This window comes from Conger conger, chromosome 3, assembly GCF_963514075.1.
Source record: "Conger conger chromosome 3, fConCon1.1, whole genome shotgun sequence".
Classification (NCBI taxonomy): domain Eukaryota; kingdom Metazoa; phylum Chordata; class Actinopteri; order Anguilliformes; family Congridae; genus Conger; species Conger conger.
The window spans coordinates 48,598,475-48,622,981 of record NC_083762.1 but is presented as its reverse complement, the minus strand read 5'-3'; the positions used below and the strand labels follow the sequence as shown (position 1 = coordinate 48,622,981).

The 24,507-nt window shown below is 42.1% G+C and overlaps 1 protein-coding gene across 1 annotated transcript; it reads left to right on the top strand.

Moving 5' to 3' along the window:
- The first annotated feature begins 375 nt into the window (after positions 1-375).
- Positions 376-23,007, top strand: bbs5 (Bardet-Biedl syndrome 5). The gene is made up of 4 exons (XM_061236756.1): positions 376-555; positions 16,362-16,444; positions 20,732-20,797; positions 20,941-23,007. The coding sequence occupies exons 1-4, from the start codon at positions 488-490 to the stop codon at positions 21,066-21,068; spliced, it is 345 nt and encodes a 114-aa protein (XP_061092740.1). The 5' UTR covers positions 376-487; the 3' UTR covers positions 21,069-23,007.
- Positions 23,008-24,507: the final 1,500 nt, after the last annotated feature.

The window sequence follows — 24,507 nt, the reverse complement described above, 5'->3', positions numbered from 1 at the left end:
TCAATGAGTCAATCATGGCCTCCAGTAAACAGGTGCGTGCAATGTGATGTAAAACCAAGCGGACCAAATTGGAATGAAATAAATCCCATATCTTCTTCTATACAGCTCAGAAAATAAATTTGTCACTGGAGAGTAATTAGTTCAAAAGTATGGTCCAAATTAATATATTTTGGCCAGGGTAAATTTGTAGTTTTCAGCGGACTTCAATGGAGACAATTGCTTTTTGGCACCAGGCTTCCAAAACTGCAATGCTTCGAGTAACCACTGGAGTTTGCGAGCTTCTTAGATAATGGCAAACCCTGGCCCCCTGTTCGAACCGCACACAAATTTGACCCAGTTTGCTACCCGTTGTGATGTTGCTAGGGTGAAGAGTGTCGCTGAATGAGCAGGCGCATGGAATTACTTGGTCGGAATCGTACAGCAGAAAGATAGATTAAAGTCATCAGCCAGATAGAAAGTAATAATAATAATAATAATAATAAAAAACATGACCATGGCGTCTGTGTTGGATGCTCTGTGGGAGGACAGAGATGTCAGATTTGACATTACCCCGCAGTAAGTATGAACACGTATATCGGTATTAGTCTTTAGTTAGCTAGCGTTAGCATAATACGCAGTAGCCAGAGAGCACAGAGTTGTAATAAACGAACGCACTGAACGTTTTAAGTGACTGAGACGTAGGCTACTTGATTCTTTAGTCTGCTTTGGGAGACGAGTTAAACACCACATTCATTCTACGATTTGCTCTAGTGACCAACCTATTTTATACGGCAGTTAATTTTGCTCGTTGTTTTTTGTTAACTCGACGTTGTCTGAACCACAATTAGTCAAATAGAAACAACATAGTCGAAAGCCTACTTCACGCATAAGCGACAATTCCCCGCTGTCACACCGCTGTCTAGCTCATGTTTTCTGTTTATGTCAGCGGAATCACACTCGAAATTTTATTAAGACGAGAAACTCCGTTCCGTCTCGATGTTTTCACCAATTATGCAGCATAGAAAACGAATGGCGCTATGGGCTAACAGCGAAAATATTGCGTTTGCATGAGGAAACAATCATAGCTACGCTGCGGCTTTAGTTCATTTGCTCAGTGACGGCATCTATTTAGGATGGGCCCCAGTCCAATATTTTTTTGTGGGCCCTTCCTCATCTTAAGGCGCAGGCACGCGCAGGCAAACGTGTAACCTATGCACGCATGACAGACAGAGACATTTTACAGACAGGCTACATTGTTTGTGATACTATAGAACATTTGTATAAATCAAGATCAAAATCAGATCAAATCAACAAGTCAACAAATCAACTAACCATAGTTGCGGTGTGTGTGTGTGTGTGTGTGTGTGTGTGTGTGTGTGTGTATATATATATATATATATAGCTTTAGTTATCCTATTGGCTACTCCTGTCAATAGGAAAAGCACAACACACTGACTGTATTGTTCACTGTGTTTTTTTTTTTTTTGTTTTTTTACAATAAAATATATACATGTATAAAAATCTGTTAAGTTGAAAGTTGCTGCATTTTTCTGAGTTTGCTACTATATCACCGCCACTGATTCGGCTTCAAAAACGTTTGCATTGATACTGGCAATATAGGCTACTGGTAGTGTGTGCGTTCTCCTTTTCTCTGTTCCAGTGCAATTTTCACTTTGCCTTCTTACAGCTCCATCATGGCCAAAGACAAAAGAAGCCCAAGCAAGTGCTGGGGAGCAGATGTGTTGGCTTACTGCTTAAATTTATGTTGTTCACATTCCCAGTGAACGTCTGTTTGGTAGCTTAGGAAATATGATGTAGTTGTATACGCTTATGTAGGCCTATAGCATATTAAGCTTGATCTCTCCCAATTTTGTAGTTCTCTGCATCTCATGCTGTTCTTATCTCTGTCATTTTTAATATTTAAACCGATTGTAGACTTGATTGAACAGTTATTGTGTGAATAACTCATGAAATGTATTATATTGTATTGACGGCCAGTCTCAGATGTGCAGCAACCTCCATCCTCAGAGGCAACATCTCACAAGATGATGTAGGCCTATAGACACAGGCAGCACAGCCAGTAAAATTATGTCTTCAGCTGAAGATCTTCATTTTCACTAAACTTGACAAAAACTAATAAGCTCCTTACACTGTCAATTGAGTTGACATGCAATGATACGTGTAATGTGTCTACAAAAATACTAAATGGACAATAATAACCCCCTCCCCCCATTCTAAGAGTTCCAAAAAAAACTTCCTGTCAGTACACCTACTTATTCATGCAATTATCTAATCAGCCAATCATGTGGCTGCAGTGCAATACATAAAAGCGGATACGGGTCAGGAGCTTCAGGTGATGTTCACATCAACCAGCAGAATGGGGAAAAGAGTGATTTAAGTGACTTTGATCGTTGGATGATTGTTGGTGCCAGACAGGATGGTTTGAGTCAGAAACTGCTGATGTCCTGGGATTTTCACGCACCACAACTCTAGAGTTTGCAGAGAATGGTGCAAAAAACAAAAAACATCCAGTGAGGAGAATGGACAGACTGGTCAAATCTCTCAGGAAGGTGACAGTATAAATAACCACATATTATAGCAGTGGTATGCAAAAGAGCATCTCAGAACACATAACAAGTCGGACCGGCGTGCGTGGATAGGCTACAGCAGCAGAAGATGCAATATATAATGTAAAAAGTCAAAAGAAAACCTAATAAAGTGCTCACTGAGTGTATACTATTTTCCCAATTTCTTGAGCAATTAGGTAAGCAGGGCAGAACTACCAAACTATCTTAAATTCAAAATGTAGGTATCTCGTCGAAGCATGACCATACTCACTACTTCTATTGAGATACCAATTTGTTGAAGAATAGTTAAGTTAAGAATGATTCAGGCCTATGCAGACTTCAATCTTGGTCCAGCTTTATTTCATGATCGTGGGAAAAGTACAAGCATTTGTAGTTCTCTGAAACTGTTAAGTTTTCTCTCGGGGTCTGAACATTTTTTTTCTGAAGCTGAAATAGTGGAATAAATGAACATTCACCACCAGGCGTATTATTGCGGTTTACATTCTAAATTAGCAAATGAACAGTAGTTCTTGCCAGCTATTTGGCCATGTCAGGGGGTTTAAAATGAAACACCACAGGAAATTAAATTTTACAGTATTATAGTTCTCAAATAATTTCTGTAGCTTTTGGTTGACTCATGGCTTATTGTAACGTTATGTAGTTTATTCAAGTACAATTGGCAAATTCAGACTTCTAATGGTCAAGAGAGGAATTGCAGCAACAAACACGTTCAAACCACAACAATATTTTTACCACCCCTTCTCTGTGAAAATGCTGACATTGAAACGCCATTGGCCATTGAAACGGCAATACCATTAGAACCAATTTTCAACTAATGAGCTTATTATTGTACAGCTATATGATGTCTTTGTACAGAATGCCAGTCCGTCAACTGCATATTTCGAAACCCAAATTTAAGGACCGTCAACACAGGCAGAAGGTGAGTCAACATGTCAGTGAGCCTTTTTCAATGGTCAATATAACAATGTTTTAACACAAAAATCTTACCTATTGTACCTTTAAGGTTCACAGAAGATCTGTATTCATTGACACGCGAATTCAAATTACTGGCAAACAGAACCTATCTTTCCACTATGCTGTATCTACATAAAAATAAACAATGCAATACATCATTGGACAAATGTTGCAATTCTACAATATTACAATACGCTGTTTACATTCTAAACTAGCTATAGTGGTACTAAGAATGGGTTAAGAATGCAAACACCACAGGGAATGAAATGCTGCAGTACTATATTTATCAATTAATTTTTGTTTGTTTTAAGTCTGTAGCTTTTTAGTTCACTTATGGCTTATTGTATAGTCCATCCATGTTTATTTGTTGACAATGGCAAATTCAAACTACCGGCACACTGAAATTCGCTTTCCACTATCTATCTATCTATCCACTATTTTCCGGTATCTACATAAAAATAAGTAAAGAAAAACATTATCATTAGGCTATTTATCTATTGGATATTGAAAGTGAAAATTCCCTGCTTTCAGTGAAAAACGGACCATGTTCATTTCACCACCACGATTCTCCTGGGCCATATAAAATGCATTGGCATATAAAATGTAAGTTTACCCTTACATAAGAATATATCAAATTGTACATAGACCTGCATGACAGTCAAATCATTAGACCAGTCGCCTATGGTAAAATAGACCCGCTGTTATATTATATCAGACAAATATTGTGTGACCCCGTCTGTAAGAAAGTTGTTAACAGCAGCATATTCACAGATTTCATGCCAATCAAGTCTATGAAGTCTATCAGGCAGAATCCATAGAGAAGAGGAATGAAAACATGACAAATTATAATTTTAACCGATGCATTTGGAAAGAATGACACATGATCGACCAGCATGCCTGGACATAAACTACAGGGATTTAACTACAGATTTCTGCAGCTGTGAGGTTACACTGCCCACTATCAATGTAAATGTTAATACTTAATTTGGCAATTAGGCTGACTTACTATTATCTGACTTACAATGTTGGCATTTAACTATTGACATGGCAAAGTTTAAAAATACAATTACATTTCTCAATAATCCAGTAAAAAAACCAAAAAAACCTCTAGTGGTCATAAGCAGTATCGGTTAACTGGTTAACCATTTAAAAAATGGGATGGTAACTGGTTACGAAAACTGATGATTTGTCACATCCCTACTAATAACTCACTTTTCAGAGTAGACACGGTAAGGCATTACAGATTTTAAACACTTCTGAGAGAAAATGTGGAAGCGCGATTTGGAAACTCATATTTGAAATGGCGCCAACCAATGAATGCTGGGTACAGCTAACGTAACGTTAGCCTATCAGCTTGATGAAGGTGGCCTTAGATAGCTAATTGTAACTCCATACAGAGACATAATGAACTTGTAGAAAAAAGGACACAAGTTAGCTCTGCGATGGATAGGATAAAACTACGATATCATTATACCACCACATTTTTCTGTTTGACTTGGTTGACCATTTCTCTTTTTTAGTTAGCTGATCACTAGTGTAATACTATGGTACACTATGGTACACCTCAGAGACAAGTGAAAATGAGCTGCTTGACTTAGTATCGCTGCGGGTTTTCCTCTAGACGCGGTAACGTTGATTTTTTTTTTAATTGCTCATTTGAACAGCAAGGGTTAGGGCTTGAGCCAGGTTGTTTGTCTATTACCTGTTAATCACTTCTACTGGTTGCATACCTGTAGAGTGATTGAACATTTGTCTTAAGTAACTTAAATAGCTGTGGAATTTATCAGTAGATTAGCTTTGATTTGGTATTGCTTGTGAGCAATTGTAGGCCATTTAAATAGGCGTGTCAGAGCGACGCTAGCGTGGCGGTGGTACTGGTCTTTTAATTTCCCCCTCGTGGAAATTCTCTGTTCTCCCCCTCTCTGACCTGTCCATGTCCACTTTTGAATTCCATTCTGTTGCAGTATCCTACCCTACTAACCTTTTCATTGCAGTTATCTACCGTCCTCCAGGGCCCTTGGGAAACTTCCTTGATGAGCTAGCTCCTTCTCAGCTCCTTCCCTGAGGATGGCACCCCACTGATTCTCCTTGGAGACTTCAACATCCACCTAGAAGCCTCCCAGTCTGCTGCCTTCCTACCGCTAATCCACTCCTTCGGCCTCTCCCTGCAACACTCTCCTCCAACCCACAAGGCGGGCAATGTCCTAGACCTTGTCTTTGTAAGGAACTGCTCATGCTCCGATTTCACGGTTACCCCTCTGCATACATCTGATCACCACTTCATCTCATTCTCCCTCCCTCTTCCTCCCCATCCTCCTCCCCCTCCTCCCACCCACACTTCCTCAGCCCGCCGTAACCTCCGCTCCCTCTCACCCTCTTCCTTTGCCAGCACCGTCACCGCCTCACTCCCCCCTCTCGAATCCTTCTCCAAACTCCCCGCTGACTCTGCATCTGCCACCCTCCTTTCATCTCTCTCCTCCACCTTTGACTCTCTCTGTCCCCCTGTCTCAAAGCCACCTCGCACATCCCCTCCCAGTCCTTGGATATCTGACACCCTCCGTACCTCCAGGGCCAGCCTCCGCGCAGCGGAGAGGAAGTGGGGGAAATCCAGAGACGCTTCCGACCTCATGACTTACCAGTCTCTCCTGGCGGCATTCTCTTCCGATGTCACTGCCGCCAAAGCAAAATACTATCAAACACAAATTCAGAACTCTGCTTCTAACCCCCGGAAACTTTTCTCCATTTTCTCCTCGCACCGCCTCCTCCTCCTCAGTCCTCCTTCGCTGCTGATGACTTTGCTGATTTCTTCGATGAGAAGGTCACAGTCATCCGCAGATCCTTTACAACCACCGCCCCCCTCACTGTGCCCTTCCCCCCCTCTAGGCCCATCCCTTCCTTTTCCACTTTCTCCCCCCTTACAGACTCTGATGTTTCTCAACTCCTGCTCTGCCACCGCCCTACAACCTGTGCCCTTGACCCTATCCCCTCTTCTCCAAACTATCACACCTGACATTCTCCCATTTGTCACCTCCCTTGTCAACTCCTCCCTGTATTCCGGCTGTTTTCCGGCATCCTCCAAGAGGGCCCACATCACTCCGCTGCTAAAAAAGCCTACCCTGGATCCCTCCATCATCCAGAACTACCGCCCGGTATCTCCTCTTCCTTTCCTTTCTAAAACTATAGAACGAGCCGCTTCTACTCAACTTTCTTCCTTCTTTTCTAACAACAACCTGCTAGACCCCCATCAGTCTGGCTTCAGATCGGGCCACTCGACAGAGACTGCGCTCCTCTCCGTCAGTGAGTCACTTCATGCCGCACGAGCAGCCTCCCTCTCCTCTGTCCTCATTCTTCTAGATCTCTCTGCTGCCTTCGACACTGTGGATCACTCCATCCTCCTGTCTGCCCTGTCAGCAACGGGCATCTGTGGCACAGCCCTGGACTGGATTGAGTCCTACCTCTCTGGTCGCTCCTTCCAGGTTGCCTGGGCTGGTTCGGTATCGACACCTCGGCCCCTCGCCACAGGAGTTCCCCAGGGCTCAGTCCTTGGCCCACTTCTTTTTTCTCTCTACACTCGCTCCCTTGGCCCTGTGATCACTGCACATGGGCTATCCTACCACTGCTATGCGGACGATACCCAACTCTTCGTCTCGTTCCCGCCGTCTGATACGCAGGTTTCAGCCCGTATCTCTGCTTGCCTGAGGGACATCCAGAGCTGGATGGACAACCACCATCTAAAGCTCAACCCAGGTAAAACTGAAATGATATTCATCCCTGCTAATACCTCTCCCCATCTGGATCTCTCCATTTCCCTCAGGGATACCACACTCACGCCGTCACCCAGTGCAAGGAACCTCGGCGTGGTGATGGACAGCAGACTGTCCCTTTCCGAGAACATTGCGGCGGTGACCCGGTCTTGCAGGTTCTTCCTATACAACATACGGAGAATCCGCCCCTTTCTCACCCCCTACTCGACCCAGCTCCTGGTCCAAGCGATGGTTCTGTCCCGCCTGGACTACTGCAATTCCCTCTTGGCTGGCCTCCCAGCGTCCTCCATCAGACCCCTCCAACTCATCCAGAATGCAGCAGCTCGTCTGGTCTTCAACCTTCCCAAATACTCACACGTCACCCCCCTGCTTACTTCCCTCCACTCTCTGCCTGTCATGGCTCGCATCAAATTCAAAACATTGGTGCTAGCCTTCCAAGCAGTTAAAGGGTCTTCCCCAGCTTATCTGCAAAAAATCATCAGACCCTACACCCCTGCCAGACCTCTTTGTTCAGCCTCCACAGGCTGCTTGGCACCTCCCCCTCTCAGAACCTCCACCTCACGCTCACGACTACTGTCTGTTCTGGCTCCACGGTGGTGGAACGAACTCCCCGTTGAGGTCAGAACTATAGAATCTCTCCCCACCTTCAAGCGCAAGCTGAAAACACACCTCTTCAAGCAGCACCTCTCCCCATCCCTCCCTACCTCCCTGTGAACCTTAATTGTTGTCTCTGTGACTTGCTTTGTGTATCGGTATTTTTAGTTGGCTAGGTAAGCAGTGTTTGGATAGTTAACTTTGGTGACTTTTGCTCTGTTTGTTTGTTTGTTCAAAAAAAAAAAAAAAAATTGGCCCTTGTCCTTATCTTTGTTGTACAGGTAGCAGTTGAAATTGTACTTACCTCTAGGGTCTTTCAGCGAACTTATCCCTGGTTATGGGTATGCACTTTGTTGTACGTCGCTCTGGATAAGAGCGTCTGCCAAATGCCAATAATGTAATGTAATGTAATGTAGTGGCTGTGCAAACTGAGACAACAGATGTGACGTGCATTAGCCAATGTGTAATGGCTCAGGTAGGCTGCATTACTGACGGTTCAGTTATGGAGATTTCAAGGCTTGGTTTCATAGTTTTATTGCTATAAGTAAGAGTAGAGGCCTATATTGTAGTTCTGTAGCTCAACCTGTAGCGCACAGCACTAACTCTGCTACGGTTATGGATTCAATTCCCACTGGTCCCAGCCATACTGAGAGATCTATGTGCTCGTGCTATTGCAAGGTGCTGTAGGGGTCCTCGCACGGGGCTCCAGATTATGTAGGGGTCCTCGCATGGGGCTCCAGATTATGTAGGGTCCTCGCACGGGCCGCCAAATAACGTAGGGATTTTACTCTCTACGAAACCGGGGCGCCAGTTAATGTTATGTAGCATTATAACTGGCTAAACACTGGCTATGCCTGAATGTTTGTTCTCTTACTGAGTCCATACGCATTGGATCCAAAAGACGTGCTGTCCTTATAGGAGGCGCGATGGTGCTGTGAATGCGTGTCCTGGGGAGATGCGCAGGCTGGGGCGTCTTAGCCGCGCGTTGTCGTCTGGTCCACTCGGTTGCTAGAAGGATGTTCGTTGCAGTTGTTCTTTGGTGAGCTTTGCAGGGGTAAACTGATGTAGCGTACTGCGTACACCAGTTTCCACTCGCTATAGGCCACAAAGTTACCGCAAGGTAACTGGGTGTGTCCGTAGGCCTGGTAGTGCGCTGTGCAGCATTCAGCCTCTGTCCGAGTCTCGGAGCAGATGAGCTGAAGCGAATGGCCAAAAAGGGTGCGTCGAAGAGAAGAAGCAAAAGAAGCAGAAGAAAAAAAGAGAGCAGAAGAGAGAGATCCCAAGAACGTGTCTTGCTCTTATACGGGAAAGTTTATTGCTCCTGCCATTACGGGATTGGCTGAACCAAGTTAGACGTCATTCGTGGTGGACGTCGCAGAATTTTCCTGTGGGAATGTGGAAGTTGTAGTCCCTACATCCCCCCTGTGGTCTCAGGATGCGGCTGAAGCCAGTGTTCCTTGAGAGCACAAAATTCAGTTCACAGTCCACAGGTCAAGTACATTGGGTCGGTAACACAGTTCACAATTGACTGACAAACATCCAGGCATTTATCAACAATTAACTAAACTGGTCTAAAACACATGATACAAACAATGTGAAACACTAAGGTCGAACAGTGAATACATTGTCACAAAACAAAAGAAACCTTGGTGAAAGGGTTAGTCGTTTTGTTAGTTCAGGTGTTTTGTTAGTTATTGGATGGTGTCCAGAAGTTGGAGCACCAACAGGAATGACCCAGCCATGAAAATGTTCAGATGATGTAGGGGTCTAGAATTGGCCTAGCATTAAAAAAATCCTTTGAAAATGTAATAACTGCAGCCGATAATGTAATAATACATAGATAGGACTGCATTTCTTGCATTTCTTTTGCAGTTTTTGTGCAGTTTGCTCATCAAAAATAGATATAGTGGATGGTATTGTTGTCATATTCCTTCATCAAGGATACGTACTATGCAGCACTCTCTCTCCTTAATTATGGTTGTAAGAGCCAATTTGAGAATTATTTGTTGTACAAAATCTTTATTTAGAATATTGTTTATTTGCTTAGATATGTAAATTCATAATTTCATGTATGGAGGAATAGTATTTTATTCATTACTGTGAAGTGTATTTGGTAGTTAGATCACTTAGTGGAATGTGCTAGAATTCAGGAAGAGAACAGTGGTCATGTGACCTACATGTGTTTGCTCAGTGTTAGGTGAAAATGTAACCGATAATGTAATATATGTATCATTTTTCTATTTTCTGGATAGAAAGTGACACACACACACACACACACACACACACACACACACACACTCACACCCCCCTATGCAGGATGCCTTAGAGGCATTTTATTTTCTGGGGAGAGACCATGTAGAAAATATTCTCTTTTGCAGCACCCGCATTTCACCACTAGATGGCAATGGAGTAGCTAATTCATGTCAAGGTAGCAAAGTCATGTGACTGACTAGACTGATTAGACTTTCCTTAGTTGTCTGCAAACTTCCTTACTTCAAACATGTTGAAAGGTAAAAAATTATCTGATTTACTACAGTTAACACCCTTAATTTAATGGAATCCTTGTTCATACATTCTTATATAATTGAGAAACATTTAAGTTAACACACAAATAGCTAGTCTAACCATAAGAAAATTGCTAGCATGATACATACACAGTTGTATAGGTATAGATTTATATCTCAGTAGATATTGTTGCAGTTGCATTCTTTTGTATAAGTTGTTGTGTAGTGTTGCATGGAAATATCTGCGATAATAAGACAGCTGAATGAGCTGAGGTTTATATCAATGTAGGTTATGATTTTCTCCACTATTATTCGAGGTGGCAGTGTAGGATAAGGAATTAAATGGTGTTAGCTAAACCTGATGTAAAAATAAAATGTGACAAAATAAAAGCTTAGTAAACAATGTGTACCAACCTACTGAGCTCATCATCATGCTTTACTATGAAATATCAACTTTAACAGTACATTAGGCCTGTGCATTGTATAAAAAGAAAAGTTAGCTATCTCTGCAGTTGTAAATAAGGCTCTTGATGAAACAAAAGGCTCTGGTGTAAGAAAATTAAACATATACCTTAGGGAACAGTACTTGGGAGTCAGCCGAGCAAGTGTGAAAGACACCTTGGACAGATCAAGATGTTACCAGCTCCACAAGGCAACATTCCGGAACAAACCCATACCAAAATCTATCACGGCCAAAGCAGTTCAAGATCGACACCAGGTAGACCTTGTTGACATAGGTAAATGGAGGGTCAAGTATGGCGAAGTCACATATAGGTACATCCTGACTGTAATAGATGTGTTCAGTAGATATGTATAGCTAAGACCACTGAAAGGTAAACACAGTGCGGAGATTGCTAGACACCTTGAAGACATTTACAATGAGCATGGTCCACCAAAAGTCATACAGCATGACCAAGGGAAGGAGTTCAAAGGTGCTGTAAAAAAACTTATGGAGTCCTTACAAGTAAAAATAATTCAGAGCTCTCCATACCATCCCCAGAGCCAAGGTAAAGTGGAGAGAAGCCACCGTGTCCTAAGGAAAAAAATAATGTATGACTTAGTCCGATATCAAGAAGGAGGAGTGAACTGGGTTAAGCATTTGCCAATTTATGCAAAGATAATGAATGAAGACCCAAAGGAAGTTTTGAGTTGGATGTCTCCTTTTCGGATTTATTACGGAAGACAAAGTCATGCATTATCCAAAACACTGCCCACCCAAAAGCAGAGGCTTTTGTTTGTGGATGAAAGAAATAGGATCATGAAAAGGGCACAAAAAGCAACACAACACTGCATACGCCGACAGACTCAATCTGTGAATTTTAAAGTCTCTATGTATAGGCTACATGATAATGTGTTGGTCAGGGTCAAGAGTGGCCATCACAGAGTCTCACAGAAACAATTTGTGATATCAGGTGTCGTTGTGGCAAGAAACCTTAAGTTGCACAAATACAAGGTTGAGTTTCAAATGCCAAATAGCCCCACTCCAGCACAAAAGTGGTTCTCAGTTTCTAATGTGACCAGTGTGACAAGACTAGAAGAAAGGCAGCGCTCAAAGTCTCAGCCCAAATCAGTTCAACAAATGGACCTGCGAATACCTTACACACATGAAGACAGATTGGAGGAGTTTGAATCATCAAACCTGAACATTCGCTTTGACCTGATCCCTGATGGCAACTGCCAGTTTGCTGCTATTTCTGATCAATTGGCCACTATTGGAATTTTCCGTTCTGCAGAAACATTGCGTGAAGAAATAGTGTCCAACCTAACATTTAATCCATAGGGAGTGGATGGGACGTTGAGGAGACATGGGGGGGATATTTACAGAGGATGGCACAACATGACACATATGGTGACCACCTAACTCTTCAGAGAGCATCCCAGATCTTTAATGTTCAGTTCCTTATTGTGTCGACTCTTGGTTTGGATGCCACCTCTGTAATATCACCATCTGGTGATTACTGTGAAAGCTTGCCTCTTTTGTTTCTTGGACATTTCGCTGAGGGACAGGGGGAACATTATGTAAGTTTCAGTTTAAGTTTAGATGGACCTATTCCCACTTACATTCAGGCCATTCAAGAGGCAGAGATGCATAGAGTGTCCCAACCTGCCCCTCTGTCTGACACTGAACTTGGTGCTCTGTCTGATGCCGAACCTGCTTCTATGCCTGTTGCCAAACCTGCCTTGCCTGATGATGAATCTGGCTTTCTGTCTCAGCCTGAACCGGGGTTTCTACCTAATGCTGATGTTCAATCTATAGCTAACCCTTTGCTTGACATGGTTGAGGATGCTGGCAATGAGCCTGGAGTTCAATACCTACCTTCAGAGATCTTATCAATAATTATTGAATTTTCTCTCAAGCAAGATATGTCAATGCTTGGGACATTCAATCAAGTCTCACTCTTATTCCGTGAACTGTCTGCACCATTCCATCCCAACCTATATATAAGAGAAGCACTTGCAGAGTGCCTAGAACTGGACAAAGAAGATGACTGTTCCATTAGTATTATGAAGCTCTACAAGGCTGCTGGACGCAACAGTGGTATAAGCTTACGCATAAAACAGTTATTTGGCAAGGACAGCCGATGGATGAAAGCCTGGATTCTTCTCAGTAATGTAGCTTTTGGGCAGTACAAAGTTAAGGACATTTACTGGAAGAAGTAATGGCAATTTTATGTTGATGTTTTCCCCCTAGTTCAACTCTCTTCAGTTTTTTTTTTACATTTGTAAATGAGTGTTCATGTTCTATGTTGTATATTGGAGTTAAGTGCCATTATAGTGCCAGTCCAGTTATTTAAATACAGTTTTAAGTGAGGACTGAATCGTTTAAACAATTTTCTTGTGAAATGTTTGAAAAAAGTTTTAATTACATGTTTTCCAAGAAAAAAATGTGGTAAATTAATTTGACAATGCAACATCCAACAGAGACACTGACATGACATTATGAATTTACATATCTAAGCAAATAAACAATATTCTAAATAAAGATTTTGTACAACAAATAATTCTCAAATTGGCTCTTACAACCATAATTAAGGAGAGAGAGTGCTGCATAGTACGTATCCTTGATGAAGGAATATGACAACTATACCATCCACTATATCTATTTTTGATGAGCAAACTGCACAAAAACTGCAAAAAAATCTTTTATTTCCAAGAAATGCAGTCCTATCTATGTATTATTACATTATCGGCTGCAGTTATTACATTTTCAAAGGATTTTTTAATGCTAGGCCAATAACGTAATAACCAGCCAATAACGTAGTAACTTATTACATCATTGGCAAAATGTTATTACGTTATTGGCTCAAAAACTTTATTACATTATTGGCGAGTTATTACGTTATTGGCAGGTATTACGTTATTGGCCGTTATTACATTATTGGTTGCTACAAGGTATGCCATCTCTGATTCCAGGGTTTTGTTGCTCTGTAGAGCAAGACGAACCTGTCTGGCAAAGTTCAAGACCAGACAACTGAGAATTGGGTCTTTTGAATGGTTGGGGGAGTGACCTTTCTCGTTGAGTAATGAGAACATTTCTTTCCTACAATCAGTGAGGTTCATCTGATTCAGGAAAGCTATGTAGCCAGGTGCTAAACCATGGGCTAAAAAGGAAAGGTACTCATCAATAGATATGGGTTCCATATCTCAAGCCAAATAAAGCTAAAAGCTGAATTAGCAGAGCAGAGCTCCAAATTAGGAAGGGGAATTCATTATGAAGTCACAAGACATGAAATTTGAGCCAAAGCTACTCTTCCTCACATGGGGCGCCAAAATATGTAGGGGTCCTCGCACAGGGCTCCAGATTATGTAGGGTCCTCGCACGGGGCGGGCGGGCGCTTCAGCAAAGGAAAGGTGGGAGTAGCTAGCTTGAGTAAGCTAGAGTTCTGGGTGTGGTAATGAGTTAAAGTTAACTGTGAGAAGGGACTACTTGCGTAGTTTTACTCTATATATGCGCAAAAGACGGCGAATCAATTCACGTACACTATATATATGTAGCTAACCAAACACATTACAATGGTAGGATGGTAAATATTGAAAAACAGATTCACAAAAACAGTTAAGACTAAACTAAACACTGGCTATGCCTGAATGTTTGTTCTCTTACTGAGTCCATACGCATTGGATCCAAAAGACGTGCTGTCCTTATAGGAGGCGCGATGGTGCTGTGAATGCGTGTCCTGGAGAGATACGCAGGCTGGGGCGTCTTAGCCGCGCGTTGTCGTCTGGTCCACTCGGTTGCTGGAAGGATGTTCATTGCAGTTGTTCTTTGGTGAGCTTTGCAGGGGTAAACTGATGTAGCGTACCGCGTACACCAGTTTCCACTCGCTATAGGCCACGAAGTTACCGCAAGGTAACTGGGTGTGTCCATAAGCCTGGTAGTGCGCTGTGCAGCATTCAGCCTCTGTCCGAGTCTCGGAGCAGATGAGCTGAAGCGAATGGCCAAAAAGGGTGCGTCGAAGAGAAGAAGCAGAAGAAGCAGAAGAAAAAAAGAGAGAGCAGAAGAGAGAGATCCCAAGAACGTGTCTTGCTCTTATACAGGAAAGTTTATTGCTCCCTCCATTACGGGATTGGCTGAACCAAGTTAGACGTCATTCGTGGTGGACGTCGCGGAATTTTCCTGTGGGAATGTGGAAGTTGTAGTCCCTACAGTGCTTTGGATAAAGTCATTCATCAAATGGCTGATTCGAAATGGCATATTTTCAAATGCTGGAGCGTGAGTATAGGTAGGTAATAGACTTTTAGTTTTTAGCCCTCCCATCCTGTATCACCACCAGCCACCACTGTATACATTCACCAAGCACTTTATTAGGAACGTTTTTATTCTTGTTCATGAGATTATCTAATCATCCAATTGTGTTGCAGCAGTGCAATGCATACAATCAAGTAGATAACAGTCAGGTTAATTTTCACATCAACCATCAGAACAGGGAAAAAATATGATCTAAGTGACTTAGACCATGGAACAATTGTTGGAAGACAGGGTGGTTTGAGTTTCTCAGACTTGGAAAAAAAAAAAGAAAAAGAAAGGTTTTCTAGAGTTAAAAAAAAAAACAATCCAGTGAGCAGCAGTTCTGCAGATGGAAATGCCTTGTTAATGATAGACGTCAGAGGAGAATGGCCAGACTGGTCAAAGTTGATGGGAAGCTGACAGTAACGCAAATAACCACACATTACAACAGTGGTATGCAGAAGAGCATCTCTGAACACACAACGCATCATAACTTTAGGTGGATAAGCTACAGCAGTATAAGTCTAAAAAATAAGCTAGCTTCCTGTGAGGAACTCTCTTTATTGAAATGCATGACTTCTGGTCATTTGGTCAGAAGTCAGTCGCACCCAAAGCCTCGGTCTTACATGAAATCTCTGCATCATACTGGGTCGGAATCCCTTGCAAGCTGGTTTACAACTCTCATAGGAAATGAGTGACTTCCAGACGATTGTTCTTGTTTGGCCATGTGGCTTTGGCCATGTCCAAGGTGTGTGGTAATTTTAGCTCTGGACGGCGGTCCACGTGTACTCAAAACCGTGTCCAAAATGGCAAAACACAGCACTCTGATGGCTTTGACTTGTCAAGCACACGGATATAGGCAGGTGAATTATGAACATTTTGGCCATTACATATTTACAAACTTGTAATATTACTGCTTCAAGGTTAGGCTAATCAATACTAGGACTAACAGTATTATGTTATGGGCTAATGCAATATTGGCTGAAATGCTATAACTATACAAATCTTTGAAATCACAAAAATAAAGTAATTGAAAGTGAAACAGCTAAGATGACTGAACTAATTTGAATCAAAACTGAATTTAAAACCAAATTAGGCGAAGTGCAGAAATAAAAACTTCAATTATTGTGCTTTGAACAACTCTGTTTGAGAGTTGAAACTGCTCTGAAACTGAATTGAGTTGATGAAACTTCTTAATTGCGGCTAGTTAGCTGTCCCATGTAACAAACACGTCTTGACTCTCCCAAAGGCAAATGAAAATGAGACCTGGTGAAGTCCTGATAGACTGCCTGGATTCAATTGAAGATACCAAAGGGAACAATGGAGACCGAGGTAAATTTATGTTTATAAAATAGATTGGTTCTACCGATTGTTCCAACTGGTCGTGTTGCATTCCACCCATGACAATAATCCCTGATAAACCACAACAGGTACAGAGACTTCATCTTTTAGCTAAAAACCTAATATTAGCTAGTTTATTTGACCAGGAAAATAGATCCAAAATTAAAATTATTGTTGCTTTCTGAACAAATGAATTCAGCAGAAGTTGTGAATTATTATAAGATACACACAGTGCTGTGAAAAAGTATATGCTCTGTTATTGCATATTTGTCACACTGAATTGTTTCAGATCTTTAGACAAAATGTAATATTAGACAAAGGGAACATGAGCAAACAAACACATTTTGTTAATTGACTATTTCATTTATTTCATTAAAAAACGATCTATCACCCAAATACTGTAGTGTAGTGGTTAAGGTAAACGGCTGGGACACGCAAGGTCGCACAGTCGGTGGTTCGAATCCCGGTGTGGCCACAATAAGATCCGCACAGCCGTTGGGCCCTTGAGCGAGGCCCTCAACCCCGCATTGCTCCAGGGGAGGATTGTCTCCGGCTTAGTCTGTACGTCGCTCTGGATAAGAGCGTCTGCCAAATGCCAGTAATGTAATGTAATGTAAATCATCCTGTGAAAATGTAATTACCCCCTTAAACTTAATGACCTTTAGCTGCCACCAAACTAGCGGTGTCACGGTTCTGTTCCCACCATGGTTTGACATCACGGTACAATGGGAAAAAGCAACAAAAAAAATGTATTTTGAAAAGGCAGTAGTACAAGTTACAGTTTGTTCCACTGAGTGTCGTATAGTCCCCCCCCCCCCCCGAGGTAGTTGGTACAGCCTGTAGTGTATTAAGCAGTCAAATGTAAATAGTGAACATACACTCTCACATAGGTCATATTTTTATGTAGGGCTGATAAGATAAAAAACAAAAGGCAATAGGTCACAATTGGCTACAAAGCTGAAAAGCAACTTATAAAAGTACAAAATAAATAGAATAATATTTTATAATAATTTTATAGTAATAAAACTTGTGCATTTGGTGGAGTGTTTCAATTTGTTCCAAAGACAGAGGAAAATACCCTTGCTATGTGCGCATGGGACAGAATGTTGTAAGGAGGCTCGAACACTTTTAATTAGGGGTGTGAACGGTTAAATGTTTAACCGGTTAACTGAAACTGATTTGTAACCGGTTACAAAAAATTGATAACCGATAACCAATATTTTTTTTCTGAAGGTGAAATTGTAAGTTGGTTTAAAAGAAATGCACGTTCATTACCAGGCATATTACTGTGTTTCCAAACTAACAACTAACTAGCTTCAGTAGTTCGAGCAAGCAATCTGGCTGTTTCAGGGGGTTTAAAATGCAAACACCACAGGGAACTGAATGCTACAATATTGGAGTTATCAAATAATTTCTGTAGCTGTTGGTTGACTTATGGCTTATTGTAATGTTTTGTTGTTTCTTAAGGTTCACAGAAGATCCAAGTTTATTCGTTGACACACAAATTAAAACTACCGGCAAACTGAACGTAGCTTTACGCTATGCACATCATTGCACACATGTTGCATGAAATATGACAATACGCTGTTTACATTCAATCCACAAGCTACTGTCGTACAAGCCAGCAATCTGCGGCCATTTCAGAGGGTTAAGAATGCAAACACTGCATCGAATTGAATGCTACAGTACTATAGTTGTCAAATTCGTAAGGGGCAACACAACATTGGAGAAGTTCCGGCAGAAATTACCAGCAGAAGAGCACGGACACACAAGTTTATTTTCCACCAATCTTCTTGCTCCAAAAAGGCCTTCGGTACTCCAGTCCGAGGCTCGGGCGGCCTACCCCGCGGCGAGAGACGTATTACCGTATTACAGAATAATAAAATGTCAATCCTGACCTCTTTACACTGCGAAAGTTGTAAAAGTTTAAATGAGAGGATTGCAGTTCTGGAAGGACGGATCTCCATCTTGCACTCCATTAAAGACGATGAGCTGTTCCTCGATTCATTTATGGAACCCCGTGGAACTGATGCTGCTGTCTCGCTGCTTCGCCCCGAGGCCGAGTTCCCCGTGGCGGGGGCGGCTTCGAAGGATTGGTCACAGTTGGGGGCTAAGCCAAAGAACTGCAGCACTCCAGCTTCCACAGCTAATGCTGCTTGGATTACTGTCCCGACGGGCAGCCGACAAGGAAGGCGCACCTCCTTACCCCCAGTTCCAGAAGAGTTGCGGCTGACGAACACCTTGCAAGTGTTGGACAGACTCACTCAGCCCTGGGAAGACCCCCAAGAAAACAATACTTTGGACCTACATGTTGCTCGCGGTTTGAGCAAGCCTGGCTCCACTCGAGTGACACTCCCCTCCACTCAGAAACCAGACCGGCGGTCTTCACACCGGGCAGCGACCTCTGTTTCCTGACGAAGGATCCTCAGGGAGGCGGTGATCAGCCACTCTGGTGGTTCTCCTGACCCTGGTCCAATGCGGAGTCCTCCCAAGTCTGATGTTGTGGCCCTGCCGCAGCCTCTGCCTGCCCGGACACGCTCCCCGGGGTTGCCGACGCGATCGCGTAGATCGCGTAATGTACATGTCTTTAATTTAATTTAATTTAATTTAATTTAATTTAATTTAATTTAATTTAATTTAATCTCATTTTATTTCATTTTATTTCATTTTATCTTAAATTTTATTGCCTGGTTTTGTACAGCACTTTGGTCAACCATGGTTGTTTTAAATGTGCTTTATAAATAAAGATGATTATTATTATTATTATTATTATTATTATTATTATAAATAATGTCTGTGTGTTTTAAATCTGTTGCTGTTCGTTCACTTATGGCTTATTCTATGGCGTTTCTTCATCCATGCTTATGCGTTCACACGCGGATTCAAACTACCGGCAAACTGACCTTTGCTTTCCACGATGCCGTATCTACATAAAAATAAATAAAGCAATCCATTATCATTAGCTATTTATCCATCGTATATTCCCTGCTTTCAGCGAAAAATGGACACGTTAATGTCACCACCGCGATTGTCCCACGCCATATAAAATGCATTGGCATATAAAATGCAAGTTCACCGTTACATAAGTATATATCAAATTGTACAGAGACCTGTATTGGCATGAAAGTAAAATCATTAGACCAGCTGCCTATGGAAAAAAAAAGACCTGGTGTTATATTATATCAGGCAAATATTGCGTTACCACAGAATTTTGAGTGCACAACCCCGTCTGTAACAAAGTTGTTAACAGCAACATATTTACAGATTTCATACCAATCAAGTCAATCAGGCAGAAGCAATAGAGAAGAGGGATGAAACTTTTTTAATGATGCATTTAAAAAAATGACACGCGATTGACCAGCATGCCTGGACGTAAACTACAGGGATTTAACTACAGATTTTCTGCAACTGAGGTTACACAATGTCAGTGTAAATGTAAATATTTAATTTGGCAATGAGGCTGACTTACTATTATCTGACTTACAGTGTTGACATTAACTATTCAGATGGCCCAAAATAAAGTTGGAAATTAAATTTCTCAGTAATCCAGTTTAAAAAAAAAAAATAGATACGACCCCTAGCAGTCATAAGCAGTTTCGGTGAACCGTTTAAAAAAATGGGATGGTAACCGGTTACAAAAACTGATGATTTGTCACAACCCTACTTTTAATAAATTTCTGTTTTCGCATCTAGAGGCTGTTTAAAAGCAGTAGGGATCGATTCCCGGTCCTGCCAAAAGCCAAGTTTGGCCGGCTCTCGTGGAGCCGCATAATTGGCTTGCTGCTCCAGAGGGAGGGATTTGGCAGGGTTAGCTGATCGCCGCACAAAAAAGCACCTTGGACGCCACGGAATCACAGTCACGAGCATGAGACGAGACGGCGTGTTGCTCTCCTTCGGGCCGCCGAGGGACGGGGTGTGGGCGGTGTATCTAACACTAACTCTAATTGGATTAGATGGGGTACAATTGGCTACCAAATTGGGAGAAAAAGGGAAAAATCTGAAATAAATGAATTAAAAAATAAATAAAAGCAGGGAGTTTGCTGGCACCCCACTTTGCTTTGTCCCAAACAACACTCTCTAGCCATGAATATATGTGATTCCATGGGCTCATGTAGTAATGGCTTTATTTTGTACTTATCAGGTATTCGCTACCAGGCATGTGCAGAGGTCCTCAATGACAATTCCTCTCCAGTTCTCTGTTGCAGTCTCCACCATATGCCCACAGATTGTCTGTACGTGGCTTTGTCTGTGACCATTTTTGCCTAATTCCTTTTGCAGGCAGGCTACTGGTGACCAATTTAAGGATCATCTGGCACTCCTTGGCTTTACCCAGAGTCAATCTATGTAAGTATATTTTATACTTACTTACATTGCTATTGAGCTCTGTGCAACATAAGTATTTTGTACTTGTAGTACAGTGCCATGAAAAAATATTTGCCCCGTTCCTGATTGGGTCTTTATGTTTTTAAATATTAAAAATTATACAGGTCCTGGAGCACCTGTTAAGGTGGATGTGATTATGAACACCAGTACGTACCAAGATATCTTCATAACAAAACAATGCACCCCCCCTCCCAATGACCTTACAAGATTTCCATTTTCATTTAGAAATTAAAATTTTGAATGCAATTCACTTCATGTCATATAATGAAATATGAAGTGTTTATAGACAAGTTTATACAGTTTAAAGCATTTTTAATAATGAACAAATTGTTTTAAGCAGTTGGTTTTAATGTTGTGGCTGATCGGTGTAATTCAAATCGCCAGTAACCCCAAACTAGAAATATAATCCATCCATCCATCCATCCATCATCACCCGCTTATCGCGGGTCGCAGGGGCAGTAGGCAAAGCCGGGTATTCCAGGCGTCCCTCTCCCCAGCAACGCATTCTAGCTCCTCCTGGGGGATCCCGAGGCGTTCCCTGGCCAGGAGAGATATATAATCTCTCCAGCGGGCTCTGGGTCTCCCTCGGGGTCTCTGCCCAGTTGGACGAGCCCGGAAACCTCCAAAGGGAGGCGCCCGGGAGGCATCCTGATCAGATGCCCGAACCACCTCAATTGGCTCCTTTCGACGCGAAGGAGCAGCGGCTCTACTCCGAGCTCCCTCCGGATGTCCGAGCTCCTCACCCTATCTCTAAGGCTGAGCCCGGCCACCCTACGGAGGAAGCTCATTTCAGCCGCTTGTATACGCGATCTCGTTCTTTCGGTCACTACCCAAAGCTCGTGACCATAGGTGAGGGTTGGGACGTAGATCGACCAGTAAATCGAGAGCTTTGCCTTCCGGCTCAGCTCCCTCTTCACCACAACGGTCCGGTGCAACGCCCGCATTACTGCTGACGCTGCACCGATCCACCTGTCGATCTCCCTTACTCGTGAATAAGACCCCGAGATACTTGAACTCCTTCACTTGGGGCAAAGACTCGTTCCCAACCCGGAGGGAGCAATCCACCGTTTTCCGGCAGAGAACCATGGCCTCGGACTTGGAGGTGCTCTCATCCCGGCCGCTTCACACTCGGCTGCAAACCGCTCCAGTGCGTGCTGAAGGTCACGGTCCGATGAAGCCAGCAGAACCACATCATCCGCAAAAAGCAGAGATGCGATTCTGAGGTCACCAAACCGGACACTCTCCTCACCTCGGTTGCGCCTTGAGATCCTGTCCATGAATACCACAACAGGACCGGTGACAAGGGGCAACCTTGGCGGAGTCCAACACCCACCGGAAACGTGCTTGACTTTGTGCCGAGAATGCGGACACAGCTCTCACTTTGGTTATACAGGGACCTGATGGCTCGTAACAACGGCCCTGGTACCCCATACTCCCGCAGTACACCCCACAGGGTTCCCCGGGGGACAAGGTCGAAAGCCTTCTCCAAGTCCACAAAGCACATATAGAAATATAATGCAAATGCAAAATCTAGCTTCAATATATGGGCAGTTCATGTGTAACTTAATTAACTGGCAAAGTTGTGATTGAATTATTTTAAATAGGTTTACCTTTTGATCAATGTTGATGCCGTGTTCAAGTGTACAGTCAGTTATTGCGTTATTATGAGTTAGCACATACATGAGTTTGTTAACCAGCAAACTAAATATCCTGTTTTCTTGGTAGTTAATTTTTAAAAAAATATTTAGCTTCTACTAAATTGATGCAATGTTCACCAAATTTGGCAAAGAGCAATGCCTGGTGTAGCCTGGGAAAAAGTTTTTTTGATGCTGAGAAGCAAACTGTCCAATTACTTCTGGTCCCCTCAAATGCGGTTACTATGTAAAAAAAGGGATGTAGTCCCTACACAGGTGACCCAATATGTATGTGGAAAACTCAAGTTAAAGGTCTGCACTTTAACGTCATATTCATTTATTCATTTCTAATCCAATGTGCTGGAGTACAGAGCCAAAAGAACAGAAATTGCATTACTGCCCAAATACTTATGGACTGCATTGTAATTGCTTTTATTATCTGTATTTAGTATTTTCTTTTTCTTTGTTGAATCACTTTGAATCACTGCTACATAAGTCATTAATGTTTGTGTGCTAATAATTTGATTATTTGTCAAAGTACGGTGTCTGTTGTTTATTTTAATTTGTTTCATCTCCTCTTCTTGGGATGATATTCAATGTTTTCTGTTAAGACTTGTTGTTTTTAATCCTCTGTTCTGTTAAGTGTCCTTCACTTAAAGAGGGGTTCTATATACAGAAAATGTATTATTATTATTATATTATTTATTATTATTTATAATTTTCTCTATTGCAAAGGGAGGTTTTAAACATACTTTTTCTTCTTCAATATAAGAAGCTCTCAATAATATCAAATTAAAGGAGGAGGAGGGAGTAGGAAGCTTGTTACCTAGAAGGATAGAGAAAAATACAGGAACAGAGAACGATTAAGCAAACAATAAGATTAGCATTCCAAGACAGGACATAGGCTTGTTTGAGTTGACTTTCGGCTCACTTCGAAAACAGGCGTGAGTAGACGATTGCAGTCGGGGGAGGAGTCAAAAAGTCAGACACTGCTTGGTTGACTAGCCTGCTGGCCTCGTCAAGCAACGGCAGATATCGCATTTGCAATATCAGTCTATTTTTGTTTTGCACATTCAAATTTCTGTCCCACGAAACCAATGAAGAGGTCAGAACAGAATGAAGTCTATAAAATAGTGGCTGTGCAAACTGAGACAACAGATGTGACGTGCGTTAGCCAGTGTGTAATTGCTTAGGGTAGGCTACATTACTGACAGTTCAGTTATGGAGATTTCAAGGCTTGGTTTCATAGTTTTATTGCTATAACAGAGTAGAGGCCTATATTGTAGTTCTGTAGCTCACGGCACTAACTCTGCCACGGTTATGGATTCAATTCCCACTGGTCCCAGCCATACTGAGAGATCTATGCGCTCGTGCTATTGCAAGGTGCTTTGGATAAAGTCATTCATCAAATGGCAGATTCGAAATGGCACATTTTCAAATGCTGGAGCGTGAGTATAGGTAGGTATTCGTTTTTAGCCCTCCCATCCTGTATCGCCACCATCCACCACTGTATACATTCACCAAGCACTTTATTAGGAACATTCTTATTCATGCGATTATCTATTCATCCAATTGTGTGGCAGCAGTGCAATGCATACAATCAAGTAGATACGGTTCAGGAGCTTCAGTTAATGTTCACATCAACCATCAGAATGGGGAAACATAATGAGATATATATTATAGTTTAACTGTATACAATTGGGCCTACATCTGCATATTTTAGCTAATTATAATTTTGAGACCATTGATATTCATTGGATTTTATGTGGTGGGTATATGAAAACAGCTGGAAATACTATAACACTCACTACAAATTGATCTGAATCAAGTCTTCATTTATTATTATTATTATTATTGTTATTATTATTATCAGGGCCCAAGCACCGTAGGGTGCGAAGGACCCTATTGTTATTGGAAGAATTCGTTATTATTATTAGGGCCCAAGCACCGTAGGGTGCGAAGGACCCTATTGTTATTGTAAAGATTATTATTAGGGCCCAAGCACCGTAGGGTGCGAAGGACCCTATTGTTATTGTA

Coding starts and splice junctions, on each gene's coding strand:
- bbs5 (XM_061236756.1), top strand. CDS start 488: ATGACCATGGCGTCTGTGTTGGATGCTCTGTGGGAGGACAGAGATGTC. Junction 16,445..20,731: donor AGGGAACAATGGAGACCGAG/GTAAATTTATGT, acceptor TTCCTTTTGCAG/GCAGGCTACTGGTGACCAAT. Junction 20,798..20,940: donor TTTACCCAGAGTCAATCTAT/GTAAGTATATTT, acceptor AAAATTATACAG/GTCCTGGAGCACCTGTTAAG.